Consider the following 26,373-nt stretch of genomic DNA (forward strand, 5'->3'; position numbering starts at 1 on the left):
AAGGGTTGAACCCTTTCTCTTTTATGTAATGATATAAGCCTGCAGGCAATTTGCTGTAATTATGTCACATGTTGCATTATTCAGTATACGATTGAGAGAATCATCATTTGCTTATATTTACTAAGATACTGGACTTATGTCTGCTATCTCTGAGATTATTTATAATAATGATTTGGTAATGTTATTTGAGTAATTAAAAAGTGTGGTGTGATAACTTAGTATAAGAGCTAGCCAGGTTTGAATACTTTGGGCTCGTGGGGAGTGGTTTTTATCGCATCGGGTTTGCCATGCTTGGTGAGGACGTTGCATGTAGTTAGGGTAAGTGTTAGGATATATGTGATGCATTTATATGAACATGGGATTAAGTTTCTTGGATAGTACTTGTAGTTGGTGAACTTGCTTTGAGGTCTTATCGGAAACACGCTTGATCAACGTGGTTTTTGATGAGAATTCCTTGAGAGTTCCAAGACAAGTAGTTATTCTTGTGGACTTGATTCAATTATGTGACTAAGTGTTTAATTGTTTATATGTAGTAGAACTCTATGTGTAGGGGTTAGTGTGTCTTGTAGCCTAGAGGTAGTGAATGTGTGTGCCTCGGGAAAGGGCTATGGTGTTGTGCACTAAGTTGGTCTTATTTTGATTTCATAGGATGTTTACACAAGGGAATAGAGGACGAGTTGGGAATATGAGTGCCCGTAAGGGCATAGCGGTTCCTTTAGCACCTACTGTTGCAGCATTGGCTGTTGGCGCGGAAGTTGCACACGAGATTGTGACAGCGGTGCAGGATGTACTAGCTCATAATGAGGGTGGCAACAGGCGTTCCCTCAAGCTTATTAAGGAGTTTCTTCATTCGAATCCACCGGAGTTTGTGGGGGAGGCTAAACCGTTGAAAGCAGAATATTGGTTGGAGTAAGTTACCAAGACTCTTGATATTGATGATGAAGAGTTGAGGATTTCTTTGGCAAGTTTCCTGTTGAAGAGTGATGCAAGGTATTGGTGGAAATTTGCTAAGAACACCGTAGGTAACACGTAGGTTATTTTTACCGAGTACTTCCCTCCTTCTGGTTGGGAAAGGCTGAGGGAATAGTTTGTTGGCTTGCGCCAGGATGCTACTCCTTTGGCACAGTTTGAGATGCAATTTACTAGTTTGTCGAGGTTTGCTCTAGAGTTGGTGGCAACAGAGGAGCGTTATGAGGTTAAGAGGTGATTGTGTAATGATATCTAGGAGAAGGTAGCTGGATCTCTGTGGAAGAATTACTATGCTGTAGTTGAGGCAGTGGCCCAAGTGGAGGCCATGGTTATGATTTGTTGCATTGATAACGCAGTTGTTGTTTTAATAAAGATTGTTATATAAATGTGGCATATGTGTTTGTTGTGGCATCATGGTAAGAGTAATGAACGTTATGAGATGACGAATTGTAGAGCTTGAATTGGAAAGTGAATTTTTCCTGGAGTTATAAACTCAGATGGCCTTGTTTAATGGAAATGTTGTGGTGTTAATCTAAATTGTAATGATGAATTTCACTGTATAGTCCTGTGCAACTAACTTGTGGATGATTATGTATTTCGATTTACATCTTTGATTTTGGAGAGTGTTTATAAAACTTTTGAGTTTTGCTCGAGAAGTAGAAGAATGCATTTTGACTTTTGATTGGTGTGAGTCTTGGTGCTTATGAGAAATGTTTCATATTCAAAAGGATGATTTTCAAATAATCGAGAAAATGATGGAACTTTTTTTTTTTAAGTTCTATTGTCATTTATTTTACCTAGAATGATGGATGTTGTAGAGTGACTTAGCTTGAATTGCTAATTTTGGGGTTGGTTGTTGGTTTGAGGAGTGCCTCGATGTTAGTGAGGTTTGTATACCGGGGTGTTGTCTCTAACTTTTCCTGTTGCGAGCTTTCTTGTTCCTATCCGAGTTTACCGAGACTTTTGTTGTGGGGGTTTTACCCATATTCTAGTGTTGAGCACTCGGAGGCGTTAGACGTGTTGTGGTGCTTGTCGCGTGGTTGATACTTCTAGTATGCGTGTGGTTATTGTTTCTGTTATGTCTTGTAAGCCCAATGAATTGTATGGGTCGATGAGGCATTTAAGTTTTGCTCCATGAGTTTCTTTGTTCGGGTGTCTTTGGGGCCCTAAAAGGTGATCCAAGAATCTATCCTAAGTATGGATCCAATCGTTAGTGGCTGGTTGTGCTTGTAGTTGTGATCAAGTTGCCTTTGTTTAGCCTTATCTTTAATTTTGGGGACGAAATTTCCTAAGGTGGGGAGGTTGTAGCACTCTGAGTTTTTGTTCATCGCTTAAGCGATAGATTGGTTGCTCGAGCGGTCTTTCGAGTCTTCTAGTACTTTTACAGGTCTGTGATTCTGAGAGTTGTTGATCTTCGCTTGAGCTCAGGTTTGGTCGCTCGAACGGTCACTTTGTTCACTCGAGTGATGCCACTTGTTCTGTCTGCTCGCTCGAGCGGTGTTTTGTTCGCTTGAGCGGTCTGTCCATTTTCAGCAGCTATAAAAGCCACTTTTAGTCACATCTGGATCACTTTTCTCTTTCCATTCTCTTTCATTCTTCCATTTTTGAGCTTTCAATCTCTTTCTACTTGGTTTTCATGTACATCTACCCATCTTTGACCTATAGTCCATTAGACCAAAACGTAGAGGATCACGAGGGCTTCATTTTAATCTGAGCTAATTGTGTTTTCATTACCGTGGCTTTTTCAGCTTTCTCCTTGTCGCTTGAAGACGTAGGGATTTCTTTGTTCCTCTTCAATACCTATAGATAGACATGTGGTAGATTTTATTGCATAAAAATCATGTCCAGTATGGACTTCTTTGAAAATCATAAAAGGGGATCTAGGGTTTGAATGTTTGCAGTAGAAATCGGGAAATTGATTGTTGTTTGGGTTAATTGGAGAGTAGCTTAACTTGTTCATGTTGAAAATGAGAAAAAGCCTTAATTTCATACTTGACCTAATGAATTAAAAAGGGATAAAATTGACTAATGTTTGTGTTTTGATAATTTGAGTTGTGTTATTGTGTTGTAAACATAAAGGAAGAATTAATTTTAGTATTGGAACTTATTCGAATAATCATATTAAGCTAAGTTGGGTTATGGCTTGGAATTCTTGAATGAGGTTTTGTTGAAATGTTGAAATTGGTTTTTGGAAAGAAAAGGATTTGGGCATGTAAATTTGGAAAATAAAAGAGTTGGTTTTGAAGGGAAAAAAAAAAAGAAGGAAAACAAAGAAAGAAACTATGATGTATTGTAAATTCAGACATGAACTTGAGGTTAGGTTTTGAAATCGTTGAATATTGTTATTATTATCATTGTTGTTGGACTTAAGGTCAAGTAAGTATCGGATTATTGTATTACGTGTGTTTATATATTTTGCTTAGAGGTTTTGTCCTTCTTCATCGGTGGAGGATGACATTGTGATGTTAAATAGATTTTGTGTATGTAGTACACTCGGTGTCATGCCCCAAACTCGCCCCTAAAAGTTTGGGCATGACCTATTCAGAATCGGACGCTTAACCTGATATACAAAATATATGGGACTTGAATAGAAGCATTTAACAATATAAATTAAAATAAATAAAAGAACTACATCCATTGAGCGACCACTATCATGCCAGGATCACAAACAGAACATAAGGTAGATAAACACATAGTGACGTGCATCAGAGAATTTAGCTATGTACATATATATATATATATATATATAGATACAGACCCAGCCCTCAAGATTGGGCGTAACAAAACATGGAAAGGTAAAGGGATTATATACTCTTTAACCTTAGACAGACAATCAGGGTGCAAAACCAAAAGCTTAGCAAAACCCCCTAAAATGATCTGCTTTCATTTAAGTGCCTGGACACTCTGAGGATAACAAAAGAGGAACGGATGCCATGGGTTAAAACTGACCTCCGGGTGGAGTGCCTACAGAAACAGACATAACACAAAGTGAGTCAAGCTCAGTGAATAGTAGTACGTAAACAATTTAATGATTAACTTGAATTACAATGTACATATATAAGTGCAGAGAACATATAGTTAACTTTATCTTGTAATTATTTCCAAAATGGCCTTAGGCCTAAACTTTAAACAGAATGGCTTCAAGCCTTTGGACAGAGTGGCCTTAAGCCCTTAAACAGAATGGCATAAAGCCCTTAAACTGAATGGCATAAAGCCCTTTTTCATGTATGTATGGACTCAAGAGATGGCTCGTACGGATTCTAAAGGTGACTCGCACTATAGCACTTAGTTCAGTACAGCACTTTGTTCCATACCAGAAATACAGATTGGCCTCTGGCCTAACAAATCATACAGAATGGCCATAGGCCCAGATTGGCTTTAAGCCCAGTTCATATATGTATGGACTCAAGAGGTGGCTCATACGAATTCTAGAGGTGACTCGCATTGCAGCACTTAGTTCCGTACATCACTTTGTTCCATACCAGAAAATATTAGGTCTTCAAGACCGAACAATTCATATCATGTCACAGTATGAATGGAATGAATAAACAGAACGGAATAACCTCATGGTTTATTGCAAGTTAACATAATCGTCTTACGTATATCAGAACATTAACAATATTCATTGACATAAGACACATATATTATTAGTCTCAGAGTTATACAGAGGCACACAGATTCTTCCAATCATTCACATGAGTTAACATAGCTAGTTTGCGTTTAACAGAGTGTTAATGATAATTATTAACAAATGGAACAACTTTAGAGATACATAAATACCATAATTCCATGACGCACATACATTCCATTTGCTTGTCACGAATCAATACTGCTAACTCGTAGATAACAGAATGTTAACATTAACTATCAACAGTAAACAACATATGACTCAATGATGCGTTTAGATTTCCTCATGGTTCATTGTCAATCGACATACTTGTCTTGCAATTAGCAAAACGTTAATATTAACGATAGTCCGAAGGTAAAGGTACCATTACATTAATAAGTCAGAACAATTCGCACCATAACATGAGGCACGTAACAATGTTATTGATACTTTTTTTCTATTAACCAACTTCACAGTGTTAATGGTTTGTATGCAATTCTTATACGGAATCATAGGTAATTTACAAGTTGGTACATTAACGACAATCATTAACCTTAACCAGAATAGAGAGTAGGTTCAGAGTCATACTGATGTATGCCAAAATCTTTCAATGTTCACACCGATTCCCAATCAACATCAGGGTAACATAACTACTTGTGAAGAACAGAGCGTTAATAAAAAGAATCATTAACGGTTACTCACAGTGCTTTAGCGGAGTGCTTGCCCCTCCCGGATTATGACCTACACACATGCATAACTTATTCATTAGTTCTTTTTTTCTTTATTCATTCATTTCCTACTTCATTTTACTTCGAACGAATTTATAGGCATCTTAGGGACATCAAACGCATATTTCAAAAATACCAGAGGGTTAAGCACGCAAAACGGAGCGAACAAAATTTTACAACTTGGGCCGCACGTGCGGCTGTGAGCCCCGCACGTACGGCAAGGCTTCCCGCACGTGCGGCAGTGATCCCCGCACGTGCAGCGATTCTGGGCAAATTGCAATTCGAAAATCCAGCAAAACCCAATTTTTGATACACTTTTTCAAGGCTCAAAATAGGTTCTTTAATTGGTAGAATATGGGTCAAAAATCATGTACAAGATTCACAAACACACAACAATCTAACTATGATTCAACTCTTTAATTCCTAACTTATAACAAAATTCAATTACATAATATTCCCAACTTCCTCACACACATGCAACCATTTGTTCAAATATAAGAATTCCACCACAACTCCAACCCACACCACATCAAGAAATTCTTACTTTAAAGCAAGGAAAGAAAGTGAAATTAGATGGGTTAGACTTACCTTAAGCTTAATACTCTTGAATTCCTCTTAATTTCCCACTCTTAGATCTTGAGGACTTTCACCTCTTTTCTTCAAACCCTTTTCCTCTCTAATTTTCCTTCCAGGAGATATTTTGTAAGGTTCTAAGTTCCTTATTCAAAGAGGCACATATATATAATATAAAAGAAAAAGTTGAATAGGACAAAAATTAATCAATTTAATCGTTCCAAACCAAATTTCTGCAAAAATGCTTATTATTACATAAAAATTATGCTGATTCCAAATATAAGGTCAATTTCAGATTATTAAACTCCTAAGGCTTTCAATTCCTTATCCAAACATTTTAAGTGTGACAGATATGTTTTCTTATTAAACAGATATGAATCTGTAATCATAAGGTTCACGTAATTACACTTAATTCCACATGGAATTTCACAATAAGCATTTAAATGTGCAGAATAAAGGATTGAAAATATATCAGAGAACATGTACGAGGGTTGGGTTATTACACTCAGGTTATTTATATTTGTGAGTTACGTGGTGGTTGGAAATGTGCATGTGCTGAAAATAAGGGGTACCATTACTTTCCAGCTAGCGCTTGGAGAATTGGCTATGCTGAGAATGTGGGGTGCCAGTGCTTTCCAGCTAGCGCCTGGAGAACTTGGCAGAGGTAACATTACCTTCCAGCTGGTGACTGGTAAATTGGCGTGAGTATTAGAAAGGTGTATCATTAGCTTACCGTGCTTGAGGCAGGTAGAGTGTTGTTGGATTTTTCATTATTATCTCAGTTCTCTTTATGTGTTTCATGCATAGTGATGATTATTTTGTGAAGGATGTCACTTGTCTTATATAGTTATGTGAGGAATATTTTATATGTATCGTTTTCATGTTCATTTGGGATACTTCTATTCAGAAATTATAATATGGAATTGGCTGTGAGTTTAGTAATTAGGACAAGTAATTGGATTTTGTGGGTTTGTTTTCAAATACCTATTATCGTTTGGAAAATGTAAAATAAAGAGGTAATAAGAAGAAAGAAAAGCGAACGGTTTTGTGATTGTTGGATAAATTGAATGATTTTGAAAAATGTACCTATGTAAGTATATCTTTATGTATAAACCGGCACTTATGTATATGGTATGACTTAAAACATTGTTAATCCTTTTTCAGGTAAATATCGAGAGGTAGTTCAAGATCAAGGATCTTCATTTTTGTTGGCCACGGGGCCTTTTAATTTCTGGTTGAATGTCGTTGTTGTAAAAAGGGTTTAACCCTTTCTCTTTTATGTAATGATATAAGCCTGCAGGCAATTTACTGTAATTATGTCACATGTTGCATTATTCAGTATATGATTGAGAGAGTCTTCATTTGCTTATATTTACTAAGATATTGGACTTCTTTCTGTTATCTCTAAGATTGTTTATAATAATGATTTGGTAATGTTATCCGAATAATTAAAAAGTAGGGTGTGACATTTTTAATGTATTATTTCTAGGTGGCATTTTGGTCACAAAAAAATAAAATAAAATAAAATGGTCGAGTCCTGGTGAGAAAACAGTCAAGAACTTTCATTTACGTTGTATTTAGTTAGGAGATTTGAAAAGAGATTTGGAAAGAGAAAATGAAAAAATATATGAAACGTGAATAAAATATATCTACATTTCATTTAATTTTATACATCTTTTTCCTTTCTCTTTCTAAATCTTTTCTTAAATTCTCTAACTAAGCACACCATTACGGTGACAAGCATTCATGTCCGACTTAATTTGTCTTCCTATCATATGTCATGGAAGAAATTGGGTCACCATCATTTAATTAAACTGGGAAACAATTGAGGATGAGTGCAACTACCACCATCATAATCTCCTTGTGAATTTTCTCCTCCTACAACTACTCACCATAATGTAGATACCAATTCTCAAATAACATAAAACATGTGCAATTTTGAAGCTAGCCAATTACTAGTATAGAAGGTGGCAATTAATATGAAATGTAGAACAGCAACAATAGCAACCTTAGCCCCTCTTTTTTTTTTTTCTCTTTTTTTTTTTTTTTGGGGGGGGGGGGGGGGGGGGGGTTTGTTTGAAATACTGTTTTCCTACACTAGGCCATCCCTGTAAGTGGATCAGAATTGCAATCCTCCATTATAACAGCATCTTTAATCTCTTGTATCATCTTCAATACCTGCCACATTGTGGGTCTTTGCTCTGGTGACATTGCACTACAAGCTATAGACACCTCAAGAAGCATTCCCAACCGGCTGTCTTCCCCTCCATCGTCTTCCCTGCTGGACCTGACCCAATTGATCAAGTCACTAGGCGTTAGATACGGATGTTGTGATGGAGGCTTGCCAGTTAGAAGCTCAAGTAAAAGAACTCCAAATGAGTAGATGTCTGACTTGACTGTGGCTTGGTGATTTGACTTTCGCAACTCTGGAGCTCTGTAACAGCCTATATTGATGTCATCGTCGCCATCAGAGGGAAAGGAACTAGCAAGGGCAGCGAGGCAGTAGTCAGCTAGGCAAGCCTCGAAGTCAGAGCCAAGGAGGACGTTGGAGGACTTGAGATTGCCGTGGACAAGGCGCCATGCTTGGTGGATGTAGGAGAGACCTTGTGCTACGTCCTCTGCAATTTTCAAGCATGACGTCCAGTGCAGTGGCTTTGCTCTCGTTGATTTTGAACCTGCTCACAGATGCAACCTTAGACTGAATACTAACCAATCTCAAAGTGAAGAAAAATAACAATTTATATATATGCACATTCATTACCTCTTTTACCGTTTAAACAATTGTCAATAATCTTGATATTGTAAATCCTAGTCCATTGTAAATGTGCATTGAAATATGTTAAAAATAATCAATAGAAATGTTTAAAAGATTATTTTTAGATTCTAGCTGCTTCTTTTTCCTCTTCCTTTTTCTTTTTCAACATTTTTCAACCTGTGTTCACAGTCCATTGACCTATCATTACCATGACCCATCACACACTCATTCTTCATTATGATCCCATGCTTTTTTTATGTTTAATTTTTAAGAGATTTTTTTTACATTATATTTTTTGATATTTAGCTATTCTCATCTGTAAATCACTAAACAAATTTTGTATATTTTAAGTTCGGTTTCGTCTCTAGTATGGTTACAGTTCATCCAGGGATCCCATAATCACTGAGCTAAAATGATTCACTTTTTTTATTTATTAGACATAGCCAACGATTCTCCATCATCAAATCTGTCTCCGTGTTCCAATATACTTTCAAAAATTGAATTATCATGTGTAATTCTCAAGACATGATATAAATAATTAAACATATATTAAGATAGAATCATGAAAGAATTTAAAGACAGAATTCATACCACTAGACACAAATAACTACTACATCCCACTTGCATTTAAAACAAGGGACCAACATGTATATCGTTCCCCAAAAAATCTAACCTGAAGGGGTTTTAAAATACCCAAGTGAGATTAGATGTATCTAATCGTACTCATAATTAATGAATTCCAATCACATCTTAGTAGTGTGATTTCATGTGATTTGTCACTATAATTTGAAGATCCGAAATTATTGTGACTGTGACACTTGACCATATGGCATCAAGTAATTCTTCTCCATTTATCACTAATCACATTCTTCTCCTCTGCTATAGATCTCGACTTCTCTGGTCAGCCATCCTTTGGTGAGTGTTCAATGTGTTTGCTGCCCTGTTTTGATTTCATCTCTCCTGCAGGTGGTTAAACTAATTCATGGGTTTCAAAAAAGTGGTTTGGAAAGGCATGTTTGCTAGTGTGTGCTGGAATCTATGGCATACAAGGAACGATGCAATTTTCAATCAACATCAAGTTTGCTGGACACAAACGGTTGAAGAAATTAAAGTGCAGATGTCCCATTGGTATAAGTCAAATTCGAGCTTTATTGGGTTCTCTATTGATGACTTTCTGCTTCACATACAGGAGGTGAGGAATTGAAAGTCAAAGAAATTGTTTGTTGATGCAGTGTGCTTATCTCTTTTTGGAGTAGTTTTTCACTCAGATTTTGTTGTGTACAAGCTTTATTTGGTTTGTTGGTATAAGTCAATTGTTTGTTGTGTACAAGCTTTATTTGTTCTTTTTCAACGATGATCCAATCTCGCCCTTTATTTTTATTGATGTATATATATATAATTTGTCATCATTTTCTCATCAATAAAATCTTTTCTTTTTGATGATCAGAAAAAAATTTAAAAATTTTGAAAGTAAATAAAAAATTGTAAGGCTGTGCATAGATTAATTCGGTGGGTTTGAGAGTTTTTTCTAACTGAACCACCATTGCCAAGTCAGGGTCTTTGCCACCCACGACCGAACCATTGTACCTTAAAACTGGCTGTGCAGTTGAATTTTTTGGCAACTTCACATTGACGTGTTGGGCACTAGAATTACCAAAACAAACAAATTTCAACAAACCAATTATCAAAAGACACAAATTTTAGCAATCAACAAATTTCAGAAAATTTCACAAATTTGAAGTCTCAACTAAATTTCAGCATTTATCAAATTACACAAGTTTTAGAATATTTTGCAAATAACACGAATGTCAACATCCAAAAATTGGGATGGGAGAAAGGGGCTAGGCACAGGTGAGGAAGAGGGGAGAGAAAATTGTAGTAAAAAGTTTGGAGGCTAGTACTTGAGCGAGGAAGGAGGGAATCATAGGTAAATGCTAGAGTATTTGCGTCAGGGAGTAGGTAGAGGGTGAGTAGCAGGTGGTGGTGGAGGCTTTGGCTATTGGGTGAGGGAGTTGGTGATGTTAGACTTATCCCACATCGCTTTCATAAGAGCATCAACAGTGGACTAGCTAAATGTTGTGTTAGTGTCAATTGTTAATTTTTAGTCAGCTCAAAACATTGTTTTGTGCTGCAATGGAGCTACTAACTTGTGTGTTAATGTCAGTTGTTAGTATTGTGTGTTAACTTGTGTGTTAACTGTAGCCACCGTTTTAGCTAGCGTGCACGCGCGCGAGAGAGAGAGAGAGAGAGAGAGAGAGAGAGAGAGAGAGAGAGGGAAGGGGACGTGGGGAAGTGCCATGAGGTCATCCGGCCAGTCGTCCCCCCGGACATCCGGACCCTTTAAGTACAAAAAATAAATAAATAAACAAATAATTACAGTTGACCGGTCGAACGTCTGGCCATCTTCCTCAAAAGCTTCTGTTAACTATTTATATATATATATTCTTAACACACACTTTAACATATCCATTGCACCACCACTTACTCTCTAAAATTAACAAACTCCTAACACACCTTGACACATATTTTTTGGTCCCACTTTTATCTGTCATATAACACACTTTTTTAGCTATCCCATTATAGTTGTTCTAAGCCACCTAAGTTTTGCCATATACTTTAGGACTATTCTACTCAATGTTAATTGGTTTTGAGTTAGATACTTTAACATGGTATCAAAGCAATTGATGTTGGTTCGTTTTGATCTTCATATATATATCTGGTTCATTTTGATCCGTTTTGCAATCAATCATCTTGTTGTAGTCTATCTTCCATCACAACATCCTATTTTGACTGACTCTAAGATTTTGGACTTTTGTAAACCTCCCAATGGTAATATCTCTCTACCTTTGGAATGTTAGAAAGGGGGAAAAAGATGAACAAGATAAAAGAAAGAGATGGTGGCCCATTAGGCATGGAAGCGGCTGGTGGTGTTCATGAGGTAAGGTGAGAGGGTAGGGATGAGAAAGATTTGCATGTAATGGCATATAAAAGAAAATTAGACAAAAAGACAAAGGTAATGCAGACTTTTTGAAAAATTTGTTAACAGAGTTAGAGTTTGTACTTTACTCTATATAAGGGTATTATGTGACTATTTTTAGGCTATAGGGGGTTAATGTATTTTTGAGTTAAACAACATGGCCAAGGGCGGAACCAAGATTTATGCGAGGAGGAGGAGGAGGAGAGATAATTTCTTATGTAACAGTTGTGAAAAAAAATTATTTATGAGAACAAAAATAAATCTGATGAATTTCTTTTTCTTATGAATTCCTTTTTAAAGTTTTGAATTATTAATAATTTTTTTTTTTTTTTTGGGAGGGGAGTTGATAATATCTAGTAAATAAAAAGTATACATGTTTCTTTGATTTTTTAAAACAAAAAATAAAAAAATTGGTGGCATATACCTCTTCTACAAATAAAAATGACTATTATATTGATGCTATTAAACAACGTGAGAAATAGTTGAAAATCACATCATTATAAATTGTGAAAATTTAATGAAATAGATGGTTAATAAAACGATTTTAAAAAAATTAGGAGATAGTCTTAATATACATTTTATAAATATCATAAAGTATAGAGGTACTAGTGTAATTTTCAAGAACTTGGAGAGGCCGTGGCTTCCCGTTCCCCCCAAATAGTTCCGCCACTACATGGAGGTAAAATATAATTAATCCATTAATATATTTTAAAAGAGAGTATCTCTTTTATTAAAATTTGTGTCGTTCTTTGTGTTCGGTTTTCATCCTCTACAACTTCATGCATCATTATCCATATCATCTTAGTATGTATACTAATACCTTATTAAACCTTTTTCAAATTTGTCATTCAATTAAACAGGAAATATTACAGACACATGGTTATTACCCCATATTTAAAATTTTATGTTAATTGTGTCATTGTAATATAAAAATGGTTGATGGAATCACAAGAATATTTATAGGACAAAACGGTCCATAAGTCATGGATATAGGATTTATTAGGACATGTTTTTATTTTATTTTATTTTATTTTTGATGATCGAGTGTCTAGGTTAGTTTACATGCACCTCGACTAATTTTAAGACTCACACAAAGAACTCCCTTATGTGAATCGGGCAAATCTCGTAAGTCATGGATATAAGATTTGCATTCAAGACTACGCAAAACACTCCCTCCACGTGAATCGGACAAATCTTGAGAGTCATTAATATAAAATTTATTACGCAAAGCAACCCTTCGCGTAGATCAAAAAAATCTCAAAAGTCATGGATATAGAATTCATTAGTAAAAGCCCCCAATATTTATTTATATTTTTTTTTATGTGGATGTTCGGATTAATTTATGCATACCTCGACTAATTTCAGGACTTACACAATACACTCCATACATGTGGATTGGGCAAATCTCAAATAAAGTCCGCGAGCGTGATCTCAAAAAGTTGATGGCTTCTAGTGGAAGTTGAATCCGAAATTTAGAAGGAACACACCCAAAACCTTAAATTGCACTCAAAAAACCAACCCTTTAAAATTAAGTGCCCTTAAAATTTTCTGCTATATAATTAAATTTGAACATTTGTAAGGAATATCACATGGTTCATCACTATTGAAGGTCTGGGGGCATCGGGAAATAACACCCAACTGCCTAAGGCTCCGTTTGGTAGAGTTGTGGAAAAGTAATTATAATTTATAACTATGAATATAAGTTGATTTTTGACTTATAAATTAAGCTTCTCCTCACTTACTCAAAGAATAAGTTGATTTTTAAGTTACAAAAAGTTATAAATTGTATTATTAAGCTAAACTAAATACATCAAAATAACTTAAATTAAGTTAAAAACTGAAATAAACTGAAAATAAACTCTACTAAACAGGGCTAAGAGTACCTCTAGCAAATTGTCCCATGCGAATCCAGAAAATTATTAAATAGTCTAAAAAAAGGAAAAAAATTGTATACCAATAAGGTATCAACATTCTTCTATCAATTATAAGTATATATATTTTTAATATTTTTTAAACACCAAATAATATGACTCATACAAAAATTTGTTTCCCTTTTATCACGTGATTATGTCTTATCACTTACAAAAATCACTCAAAAAGAAACAGTTACGTCACATCATTTATGTGCTACTCTTAACAAATAAATAAATAAAATACAAAATATATTATTGGGTTTTCATTTATCACCCAATTAAGTAATAAAAGTCGGTCAAAAATATATCATGGTTCCGTTTGAAAAGTGAGTTAATTTTTAATTTTTTGAATTTTTTAATTATTTTAATCTGAGATTAAAAAGTTTAATTTGAGAAATGAGTTGATTTTTTTGATTTTTTTGTGAGAAATAATATAATAATTATGAATTAATGTGATATTTTGTCTTATTGAATTAAAAAGTCTATTTTATTTTTTTTGACTATTTTAACAAAAAAAAAAAACCTCAAATCTCTCCTCCCAAACGAGTCCATATAAAATTTTCTGCTAAGTGATAGGTTGGGAGCATTATGGGTCGATGTCACCTAAATAATTATTCGTCTAATCTTGTTAATTTCACCTCCCTCTCTCCCCCTCCCTCCCTATAGAGAATGACTATTTGTTCTTTATAATTAAAAGAAATAACGTAATTTTATATCCTTTGAGTCATAAATAATAAAAAAGTAAAATAAAAAAATTATAACTAAATAATACACGAGGCATACGACCAAACATCTTAAAATAATATCATAATTAAAAAATAATAATAATATAACCAAAAATACATATAATAAAAAGTGTATATTATAAAATTCTCCGTATATATTGTAAATTTTATATTTTACCACATTATAGTGCCAAAATATCAAAATTTTAAAATGTCACTCCAACAATCATATATTACTTTTTAACGTGACACAATTTTTAGCATATATTAGTAGTGTCTTTAAATAACACTTTTAACTAAAAAAATACATAATTCAACAATTAACGTTTTTAAAAATTTTAATTCATTAGTTTAATTCCAACTTTCATTGAACAAATTAAAAACAATGTGACAATTAGTATTTTATTTTTATGAAATGCCTTCCAAAAGTATTTTAAATTAAAATTGTGTTAATATGATGGTTAGCATTTTTTTAAAAGGGTTTCACTTGAAGGTCCATGATATTAAAAGTTTATAAGATAAATGACATATAATATTTTTATAGTAATTAGGTTTCTCAACATTTTCACACAGAGAAATTTTGTCACAAAAAAATTTTAACCCCTCAAAGAGAAATTTTATAGCAATAACAAACTGAAATTTCTCTAATAATATTATCGAAAAACTTTAACTAATAATAATATTATTGAACCTCTCCTATCAAAAAGTTAAAAAGAATATTTCATTAATTTTTCTTTCTTTAAGACATTAATTATTCCTTCTTTAAGACATTAAATATATATTTATATTAACCTATTACTTTTACTGAATTTATATAATAATAAGAAGAAAAAAGCACGCCGGCCTACCCACTTATTTGTATCAGAAAAATGTGCCGATGACAAATGTTTTATTAAATACTTCGTATACGTGTGAGATCCCTATCATACGGTCTCACACCCAACATGTGCCGGCTAGTGATTAGAGAGAAATAAAAAAAAGAAAAAAAACTAACTAATGAAAGAGAGAGGGGGTCAATGGGGGAAAAAGAGGTTTGGATCATTTTTCATTTGATATAATATTTGAGATCTCTAACATTATTCTTTAAGACATTGGCTTCAGTCCAGTCCTTAATCGGACTGGACCGTGCTGTTGGGCCCGTAGGGGCCCACCACGGGTCTCGTTTTGATAATCTGAACCGTTCAATGTGTAGAACTCGTCGAGTACTATGGCCCCGTTTGTTTTGGGTTATAGCAAGGGGACTAGGATTACTAGTACCTTGGGATTAGTATATGTGGTGTTTGTTTTGAGAGATAGCCTTGGGACTATTAATACCTTGGGACTAACTAATACCTTGGTATTACTAATACCTTGTTTGTTTTGAGAGATAGGGAGGGTACTACTAATACCTTGGTATTACTAATACCCTTGGGGAGGGGATTCATAGTGAGGAGGTAGAGATGGTATTAGAAAAATAGTGAGGGGATTAGAAATTTTTTTATTTTTTTTATTTTTTATATATTGGAAATTTTTTTAAAAATATAATTTTTAATTTTTTATATTTTTTTATTTGTTTTATTATTTTATATAAAAATAATTTAACAATTCCTCACTACTAATCCCCTCACTACTAATCCCCTCACTATCAATCCCCTCACTAACAATCCCCTCATTATTAATCCCCTCAGTATCAATCCCCTCCATTTTATCTCTGAAAACAAACGACCCTCACTAACAATCCCCTCACTATTAATTCCCTCACTATTAATCCCTTCCATTCCATCTCTGGAAACAAACGGGGCCTATAAACTTTTAAAAATCACGTTAATCGGATATCGATAACTATGTGATCAAATCAGATTTTTGTCAACCGTTAATTTATTCACCGCCTATTTTTTTTTTACAAAACTGATTTGATCACATGACTACTGATATCCGATTAACGTGATTTTTTATAGGCTTATAGCACTCGACGATTTCTACACATTAACGGTTCAAATTATCAAAATAAAACCCGTAGTGGGTCTCTACGGACCCAACAGCACGGTCCAGTCCGATTAAGGACTAGACAGAAGCCAAGCCCTTCTTTATATAATAGTAACGTTTGATCCAAATCGACCAATAGTTAATTTAATGAAATTAAAATTTAATGATTGTACTTATTATTTACCTAAAAAACAAAAATAACACTGCTTAATGGAGATGGTGTTAAAAGGAATTAATTAGCAGAGTTGAGTGAGCTTACCGTGGATGAGAGAGAAGAGACTGCCGTTGGGCTGGTAATCATAGACAAGGAGCCTCTCTTCTTTGGCCTGAAAGTAAGCCCTGAGTGGAACCAGATTTGGGTGTCGAAGTCCCCCAACTGATTCCATATGTCGCTCGAACTCATCTTTACTTGTTCCAGCCAATTTACCTGCATCGAGTCGCTTGACGCTTACAATCAGACGGTTATCCAGCACCGCCTTGTAAGTAGTCCCAATCGTCCCCTTCCCCAACAGCTCCGCCGAAGCTCTCATTAGTTGGTCCAGCGTATAAAGCTGTGCCTCCCCAGCACAGAATACCAAACTCCCACTCTTTGCAACTTGCATCACTTGCACCTTCTTCACCTTCTCCTCCAACTCATTCTCTTCCTCCATTCTCATTACAACTGCCGCGTGTGAGGCCGCGGCGGAGTCCGAAGCTATCGTTGGCGGGACCTTTGGCTGCTGCTTCTTCTTCTTCTGCTTCTGCTTATTTATGGCAATTGCAAAACACAAGATTGAACCAATCAGTATCAAAACCGCTAATGAGAACCCAACAATGACAGTGGTTCTTTTGTGCTTCTTCGCACCACTCGGCTGATCCCACTCAACGCCGCCTTGTTCTGTTTGTGCGTTCTGCCCAAGCGCCGCCACCGGCGGTGCAGCTGGCACTGACACTGGGCCGAAAAAGGGTACCTGTGAGTTACATTCTTTGTTTACGACCTGGCCGCAGAGTCCAGGGTTCCACGAAAACGACGATGTGCCGAAGTGGAGTAAAGTCGGAGTCACTGGTACAGCACCTGTTAAATTGTTTCTGGAAACATTGAAGACTTGGAGAGACGACTGATTGAGAGGAGGAATCGAACCGTTGAGCCGGTTTGAATCGAGCCGAAAATAGTACAACCGGTCGAGATTCGTTAAAGACAGAGGTATTGGTCCGGTGAGATTGTTGTAAGAGAGATCTAGAGTTCGGAGACGATGGAGGGTGGAGATTGAAGGTGGGATAGACGCATTGAAAGAGTTATGGTCGAGAAATAGGGATTTGAGGTTGAAAAGACCAGAGAGATCCGGAATGGGTCCGGTGAGGGAGTTGTTTTGCAGACTCAGGACTCTGAGCTGGTCGAGACGACTCAATGTGCCCTCACCAAAAACACCCTCGAGACTCAGCCCTTGGAGGACCACTCGGACTGCCTTGCCTTGAACACATTGCAGTCCTTGCCATTTGCAATAATCCAAGCTGGTGTTAGATGAGAATCCAAGCTTACCCCGCAAATCGGCTTTTGATTTGAATGCTAAAAGAGCTAAGGCGTCATGAGGTGCTGGTGGTAAGTTCTCGGCAGGCGAATCAGCTGCGGGAGGAGGATGAGAAACGGCGGTGACTGATGAGTAGTTGTATATCAGATTCAAAGATACCAAAAGAAGAGCATTGTTGAGCAACAATAATAACCTTATTATGCTCATCTTGGTGAAAAGGAAAGGGAAGAGAAATTATCAAAATGTGAGTCTCTGTCTCTCCCAAAATATTAGACAGCTGAAGAATTATAATTGGGTTTTACTTTTTGTTGAGGAACAAGAAAAAGAGGAGGAGAAGGCCCATCTGCCCTTTTTCTTTCTTTATTTTTCTCTCCTCTTTGTTCATTCATGTGTTCTGCTGTCTATAGTGTCTGTCTAGTCAACAACAGAATACTTCTGCTACATGGAGAATCGGTTAGTATTATGATTGATAAAAAATAGAATTTATACTAATCTATGGCATAGTTTGGGAAGTTGATTTTGGTGGATTAGGAGTTAAAATAGTCACAAAAAATAAAATATTAAATCCAATCCATAATTATTATACTCATCTCTCATAAAAAAAAATCAAAAAAAGTTAAAAAGTCTTTCTCAAACCAGACTTTTTAGTCTTAAATTAAAATAATTAAAAAATTAAAAAATTAAAAAATCAACCCACTTTTTAAACGGAGGTTATGTTTAATGATTAAAAAAATAACGCCTAAACTACCCAATAATTTTTCAGCCACATGACCCATCAATTTCATTCGCTAGTAATTTTATTTGGTTACCGGGAACAGGGAGCGATGAGTAAGTAAATAAGGAGAGGGAGCACTACGTGACAAAAGCAGCTGTCTGGTAGGGGACTGCAGAGCACAGTCAGAATCACGTGAAGGTAGGAACCGGAAACAGGAGGTGGGGATCCTAATTCTATGATATGCTTCTCTCTCATTGAGAAGTTATTCACTGCATCTATGATATCGACAGGTGATGCTGTATAAATATTGTGATTGGTAAAAAAAAAATAAAATTTACCGTTTTATGGCTTCATTTTAAAAGTTTTACTATTTTAATTTGATTAAAAAAATTGTGTTTGGATTAGTTATGCTTGGAAAGATAATTTTTTTTAGTTAATTTGATTATTATGAAAGAAAAAATAAAATAATTATAAATTAGATATGATATTTTATTTATTAACTATTTTAACTTATTTTATCTTTATTAACTATTTTAACACAAATAATCTTTTCCAAACAGGCCTATGTTAGATAATGAAAAAATAATAGTATGTATTCCCTATTCTGTCTTGGATCACTTTTATTCTTTCAGTCATACTCCCAGCTATGTGCATGGATACAAACGAGTTTCACTCCCTCCATTATTTTTTCAGTCATACTCCCAGCTATGTACATGAATACAAACGAGTTTCACTCCCACCATATTACTATGAATTCATAATTTGATCATGAATTTTAAGTGGATGTATATTATTTAATTATTAAAATTTTATTTTGTCAAAGCATAATTTTTTAGAGTGCGGTTGTCAAAGATCATTTTCAATCACACTTTTTAATTGTTATTAAAAGATAATTTCATCACATGTTTTAAATGTGATAATAAGCATTAACATCACGGATTTTAATCATGATTAATAACAATAAAACCTGAGAATGAATTTAAATAATCAGTGATTAATAATGCGATAAAATCATAGTTATATGCATTTTTGGTCACACATAATACGTGTGATAAAAAAATTCTTACCCCACAAAACAATGACTATCTATTATTGTATATAAACTGTGATGAAAATCTGACAAACTAACACATTTGAAAATGGATAATACGAATTATAACATTGACCACATCCAAATAGTAATCACAACATTGACCACATATGAATAGTTATAACCTCATATATTTCATAAATGAAAATCAAATGGTAAAAAAATATATACAAGGTATAAATTTAAGGAATAAAAGGTTTTTGACTGCTGTGATTACATGATAAAATCTCATTAAAAAATTTGAAAAGGCTTGAAGGAGAACTAATGTAGTGAACCTAATTTTTTCTTAAGTCATTATTTATTATTATTATTGTTATTATTATTGTTATTTTATTTTTAACTTTATTAATTAAATAGATACATGGGAATTTAATGTGTTATTGATTAATTTAATTATATTTAATTAATTTGAATATATATATATATATATATATATATTATATAAATTGGTATATATATTGATCTTATATAGCATATTTATATATATTTTATTTATATAATAAAATATAATATAATAGTGATTATGTTATAATCTTAAGAGGGAAAGAAAAGAAAGCCGAGAGAGAGATTTCACTTGATTAAAGCAAACCTACTGGAAAAAGGTTCCTTAAAAAGGGACGGGGGAGAATGAAGAGCGGAGAAAAAAAGAATTAGGTTTTATTTTGGTGGCTTCATTAATTTTTTTAAGTATTTTTTTGATCTTTAAAAAATAATAGTGAGTGCAAAATCCACTTTTCTTTATTTATGTTTATTTTGTTATTATTATTTATTTATTTTTAGTTATTTGATGTTGGTTTGATATTGTATTTGCATGAAGATGATAGATTAATTTCAACTATTTTGGTTAGTTGTGTATGTAAGGTTTATGATTTTTATACATATTTATTTTATGGATTTAATCACACTCATGGATATATGAAATTAAAACAAACTAGGAACCCATAGATAAATTCCAAATACTTTACCATAACTCCATGAATTGTTGTTTTATTTGAGTGCTGGTCAGAAAAAGTGTACAAAATAAAAAATGAGAATTATGGGATTTATTTGAATGTCTTAGGTTCGGCACTGTTATGTTTGTTCCCATGAGTAGATGAGGGGTTGTGTATATATATTGTTGCCTCGTTCTCAAGAGTAGATGAGTGCTTCAATTTACGCGTGTACGTATATACTAATCGTCCTGGGAGTATGGGTCAAACTAGAGACGATATGCCCGTGCAAGTTTGGCTTTGGAGCGGTGTTGGGTATACGGAAGGCACATGAGATATATGTGTAGGCCGGAAGTGAAGGGCCAAAGTGGTAGAGCTAAGGTACAAAAAATTAAATATGAACCTATTGGTATAGTTTGAATTGTTTTGATTTGTACATCTCGAAAAATAATAAAAACAATCTCGATAAATTATGAAATTTGGACAGAGACATGTATACGTAATTCTAGACAACTTTTGTATTTTAACTTTTCACTAAAAAGATCGATTAGAACTTTTAATCAGATGATCTTGGTTACAATAGTTTTATTCATTTTAGTAATACAGATTGTAGATACTGTTTTAATCCACAAAACGAGCTCCTTTTCATTGATTTTACGTTAATTGAAATAAAACATTATTCTGAACACTTTTCATGTTTTGAACTTTTCTAAAACAAATCATCTTAGAGTAGTTTCTTGTCTTTTTCAGCTTTAGGTTTTCGGTCAATTTCTGTTAGGTTCTTCTATGAAGTTTTTCTCTCAACCTGTTCAGTTTCTACTAAATTCTTTTGTGTTACCTTTTAGGAAATTTGATTCTATACAACTTTTGATCTTTGAGGTTTGGTCAATTCTAATGATTTAAGCATGAAGCGGTGCATTTTTTTACTTCTTAAACAATTTAGTTATGATTAAATTGTACTAACTTTATTATTGCATAATGGTGGGTTTTACTATCTTTTTATGCAGGGCTGACCCACCATATTTTTTTATTTTTATTTTTTTATACTCAATTTTATATTTAGTTGTGTATGAGTAAGAAACTAAATATCACCGTATCTCAAGAAACTAACCCTTCGTCACGGTATAGATGGAACTACTTGTCTTGTCACATAACAAGAATTAAATGTACTTTTATTTATGTCTGGTGGACATGTGGGTGTGAAATCTTGTACTCATACCAGTATACTCGTATCCTAATCCGTTTTGTCTTTTGGCATCTCGGGTGCGTTATGTTTGAGCACAGTCGAGCTTCCTTTGCAGAATTAGTTGGGACTACGGTGGTGACGAGAAATAACTATGGTTGTAGGACATGTCTCTCGGACTTCTTTTATTTTCTTGAGTTTAGGGTTAATATTAGTTTATTTATTTATATATTTTTTATGACATTAGTATTTTGATAGTTTAGCATTGTGGGTCATTTTCTAATTTTACATTATTTATGTTGTTTTGACTATTTGTGCTACTTTAATGTTAGAGATATTGGATAATTATGAATTTATGATGGAGGGTTTGGTTGGCATTTTGTTAATTTTTTTTCCCCCTGTAATTTTTTTTTTTTTTTTGAGCATTGAAATTTACTTAAACCAAATTGAGACAAAAACATTTAGATTTTGTTTTACCCTTTGGATTTGGATGATGGAATATTGATTGGGATTTAGTTCTAATTTAATATTTAATTGTTCAAATTTTGGGGTGTGACAGTTTGGTATCAAAGCTCTAGGTTACCCTAGACTTGTGAGAGTTTAGGTGGTCATCGGTTGTAGAAACATGGGTTAGTTGGTTTAGTTTGGTGGTTGAATTTATTCTAAGTATTTATGAACAAATTCTTTTTGTGTGTTTAACTTGAAGGTGATGGCCGGATGGTATAATTTGAGAAATGTTGAGTCAAGTGGCACAGGGGAAGAAACAACTACTAATGCGGCGGCGGCTGTTACCGGGGCAACCAAAACTGTGCAGGTTAATGTGGGAGAGAAGATGGCTTAGTTATTTCAGGTTATGCAGAACAATAATCAAGGCCAGGAAGGAGATCCCTTTGCAAAGAGAAACAAAGACTTTGGGTCTTTGGGAGGTCAGAAATTCTCTAGAGATGGAGGACCCACTGTAGCTGACGCTTGGGTCCAAAAATGTGAGATGGTGTTTGATCGTATGTAGTTTACCGAGGTCCAAAAATCGGAGTTGGCTACACATCAGGTTGAGGGAACAACCCTATTTTGGTGGAACTCGTGCAAGGAGAGTCTAGATTTGACGACTTTGACTTGGCCAGATTTCAAGTCCTGTCTTGATTGAAAGTTTGTTCCCGCTTCTATTCAGTTTCAGCTGAGTGATGAATTTTCGAAGTTGACCCAAGAGGATAGAACAGTGATTGAGTATGTCACTAAGTTTAATGAGTTGTCTCGTTATGCCCCTCACTTGGTTGACACGCAGGAGAAGAAGAATGAGAAGTTTATTAAGGGATTAAATTATCCCTTATTCCATTTGATGCTAAACCATTTGACAGAGTTCTTGACTTGGCACTGAAGTATGAGGAAAATAAGAAGCAGTTTAAGGGAGAGAAGGCTAGGGTCGGAGAGACTTCCAGAGGGAGTTATTTCCAATAGTGTGATGGGAACATATATCAACCCTACGATCAAAGGCATAGGGGTTAGCAGTTTCAGATGCCATAGTAACAGGATAGTCAAGGAAATTTTAGACCTCAGGGTAATTTCAGGCCTCAGGGCAATTTCCAGCCACAGGGGCACTATTATCGGTGACAGGGTGGTCTGCGCCCACAAGGTTATCAAAGACAACGACAGTAGGTGCTATAGATGGGTTATCTTCCTCCCGTACCTCAATTGGAGGGACCCCCACCTATCAGAGCAGTAGCACCTCAACCGATCAATAGGAAGTGTTTTGGGTGTCAACAGTTGGGACATGTAGTCAAGGATTGCCCTCAGAAACAGAAGCTGTGACAGGGTCAGGTAGCTCTATCTAGGGTATTTGTAATGATACTAGGAAATAACAAAGTTCAAGGTACCTTTAATCTTTTTCAAGAACCCATTAGAGTACTTTTTGATGCTGGTGCCTCTCATTCTTTCATATCTAGACAATTTGTAGAAAGAGAACATATTGTAACTACCTCTTTGCCTAGACCTATTCGTGTTAAGACTCCTTTGAAAGGGCATCTACTCTTTATGAGATGTGTAAAAATTTTGAGATTGATTTTGCGAGCAGAGTCTTGTATGCGGACCTAATTGGGTTAGTGTTTGTAATTATTTTGGGTATAGATTGGTTGCAAAAACAGTTTGTGACTTTAGTTTGTGCTGGGGGACTGTGAATATAGATATTCCTGATATGCCACGGCTTACCCACACTTATAGCGATGGAGGAGAGTCAGTGATGACAAATTTTCTATGCTCGATAGAAATCCCTAAGCAGGATATTAGTGAAGTAGATATGGTACGTGAGTTTGAGGATATATTTAAAGAAATACTTGGACTTCCACCTCAACGGGTAGTAAAATTTCGCATTGACTTAGTGCCGGGAACTGCACCGATTTCTAAGGCAGGATATAGAATGGTGCCTAAAGAGCTTGTGGAGATGAAGAAGCAGCTAGAAGAGATGCTTTAGAAAGGGTTCATACGTTCAAGTAACTCCCTGTGGGGAGCACCCGCAATCTTTGTCTCCAAGAAAAATGACACTCTTCGCATGTGCATAGATTATAGAGAACTGAACAAGGTGACTATCAAGAACAAGTATTCGCTACCTAAAATTGATGACTTGTTTGATCAGTTGATGGGGGAAGGCGTGTTCTCTCAGTTTGATCTAAGAATGGTTTACCATCAGATGGATGTGTTAGAGGAAAGTATACTGCTTACTGCTTTTTAGACTCGGTATGGGTTGTAAGAATTTCTTGTAATGCCTTTTGGTTTGACAAATGCTCTTGCCTATTTCATCGACATACATAATTTTTCTACCGTATCTAGATAAGTTTGTGATTATCTTCATAGATGATATCCTGGTGTATTCTAAGAATGAGGAAGAGCAAAGAGAATTCTTGAAAGTAGTGTTATAGACTTTGAGGGAGCAGCGGTTATACGCTAAGTTTAGTAAGTGTCACTTTTGAGAGAAAGAAGTTCAGTTTTTGGGACATGTTGTGTCCAATCAGGGGATAGCGGTAGATCTTAAGAAAGTTGTTGCGGTTAAAGAATGGAAGCAACCCACAAACCCTTCAGAGGTGAGGAGCTTTTAGGACTAGCTGGATATTACAGGAGATTTATAGAGAAGTTTTTCACTATTGCAGCACCCATGACCAAGTTGACCTGCAAGAATGTGAAGTTCTTATGGATAGATGATTGTGAGAGAGCTTTCTAGGAGTTAAAACAATGTTTGACTATAGCTTCGGTGTTGACTATACCAGTATAAGGGGAAAAGTTAGTAGTGTTTATTGATGCAAGTGGAACTGGTTTGGGATGTGTGTTGATGCAGCGGCAAATGGTTGTATGTTATGCCTCACGACAATTAAAACCTCATGAGAGACAATACCCTACTCATGACTTAGAACTGGAAACAGTTGTTTTTGCCTTGAAAGTGTGGTGACATTACTTGTTTGGGGAGCGCTTTGAGTTATACAAAGATCACAAGAGCCTCAAATATCTTTTTTCTCAAAAAGAGTTGAACATGAGGCAACATAAATGGGTTGAATTCATTAGCAGTTATGATTTCGAGATCCTTTACCACCCGGGAAAAGGAAATGTGGTTGTAGATGTACTTAGTCGACAACATAGGATTATAGCTTCTTTGGTGATTCTGGAGTGGAAGTCTTTGGAGTTAGTTTCGATGCATGATGTTCAACCAAGAAATAGTGTCGAGAGGGCATACATTGGTAGTTTGACCGTGCAGCTGACATTACTAGATAAAGTTCGTCAGATACAATATTTAGATAGGTTTCTCATCAGCAAGCTCAATGACCTTATAGTGGATTTGATTGATGATTGTCCTACTGATTGGCCTGTGGACTCAGATGGGGGATTGCAATTAAGGGACAGGTTGTGTGTACACATTGTCTAATTGAGGAAAGAGATTATGGATGATGTCCATAGGTCCCGATATACCATTCACCTAGGTAGGGCTAAGATGTATCATGACCTGAAGAGGACATTTTGGTGGGAAGGTATGAAGAAGAATATAGGATAGTATGTTTCTCGATGTCATGTGTGTCAACAAGTTAAGGCAGAACACCAACGATCGTTTGGACTATTGCAGCCTTTTGAGATCCTTACTTGGAAATGAGAGTATATCTATATGGACTTCGTGGATGGATTTATGCAGTCTAAGCGAGGCAATGAATCTATTTGGGTGATAGTGGATCAACTCACTAACTCTGCTCATTTTATTCCTATCAGTGTTCACCGAACTATGGATAAACTAGCTAGGTTGTATATTTAGAAGGTGGCGCAACTTCATGGCGCGCCAGTTTCTATAGTTTCAAATCATGATCCATTGTTTGTGGCAAAGTTTTGGAAGAGTTTTTAGCATGCTTTGGGTGCTAGGTTAGACCTAAGCATAGTTTATCATTCTCAGACGGATGGACAAATTGAGCGAGTAAACCAGATCTTGGAGGATATGTTGAGAGCTTGTGTCCTTGATCTTGGTAGTAGTTGGGAAGAACACTTGTCATTGGTGGAGTTTGCTTATAATAATAGCTATAACTCAAGTATCAGTATGACACCTTTTGAGGCTTTGTATGCGAGGCCATGTTGATCACCTGCTTGTTGGATGAAGGTAGGAGATGTGCCGTTGTTGGGGCCAGAGTTGGTGAGAGAGACCACAGAGAAGGTGAACATTATTCAGGAACGTATTAAGACTACACAGAGTCGTCAGAAGAGTTACGCTAATAGAA

General features: G+C 35.3%; 1 protein-coding gene across 1 annotated transcript; it reads right to left on the minus strand.

The window, feature by feature from the left end:
* Window positions 1–7,935: 7,935 nt before the first annotated feature.
* On the minus strand, window positions 7,936–18,151 carry LOC114258856 (putative inactive receptor kinase At5g67200). The gene is made up of 2 exons (XM_028198864.2): window positions 16,472–18,151; window positions 7,936–8,552 (listed from the first exon to the last, which is right to left on the minus strand). Exons 1-2 carry the CDS (start codon window positions 17,925–17,927, stop codon window positions 7,975–7,977), a joined length of 2,034 nt encoding a protein of 677 aa, XP_028054665.2. The 5' UTR covers window positions 17,928–18,151; the 3' UTR covers window positions 7,936–7,974.
* Between the last annotated feature and the right edge of the window lie 8,222 nt (window positions 18,152–26,373).

Source organism: Camellia sinensis, chromosome 6, assembly GCF_055761805.1.
Source record: "Camellia sinensis isolate YWXY chromosome 6, ASM5576180v1, whole genome shotgun sequence".
Taxonomy (NCBI): domain Eukaryota; kingdom Viridiplantae; phylum Streptophyta; class Magnoliopsida; order Ericales; family Theaceae; genus Camellia; species Camellia sinensis.

Bases quoted from the DNA above. Each gene is read 5' to 3' on its own strand.
- LOC114258856 (XM_028198864.2), bottom strand. From the start codon at position 17,927: ATGAGCATAATAAGGTTATTATTGTTGCTCAACAATGCTCTTCTTTTG. The intron at 8,553-16,471 runs GTAAGCTCACTC...ATCTGTGAGCAG, and splicing joins TCTCTTCTCTCTCATCCACG to GTTCAAAATCAACGAGAGCA.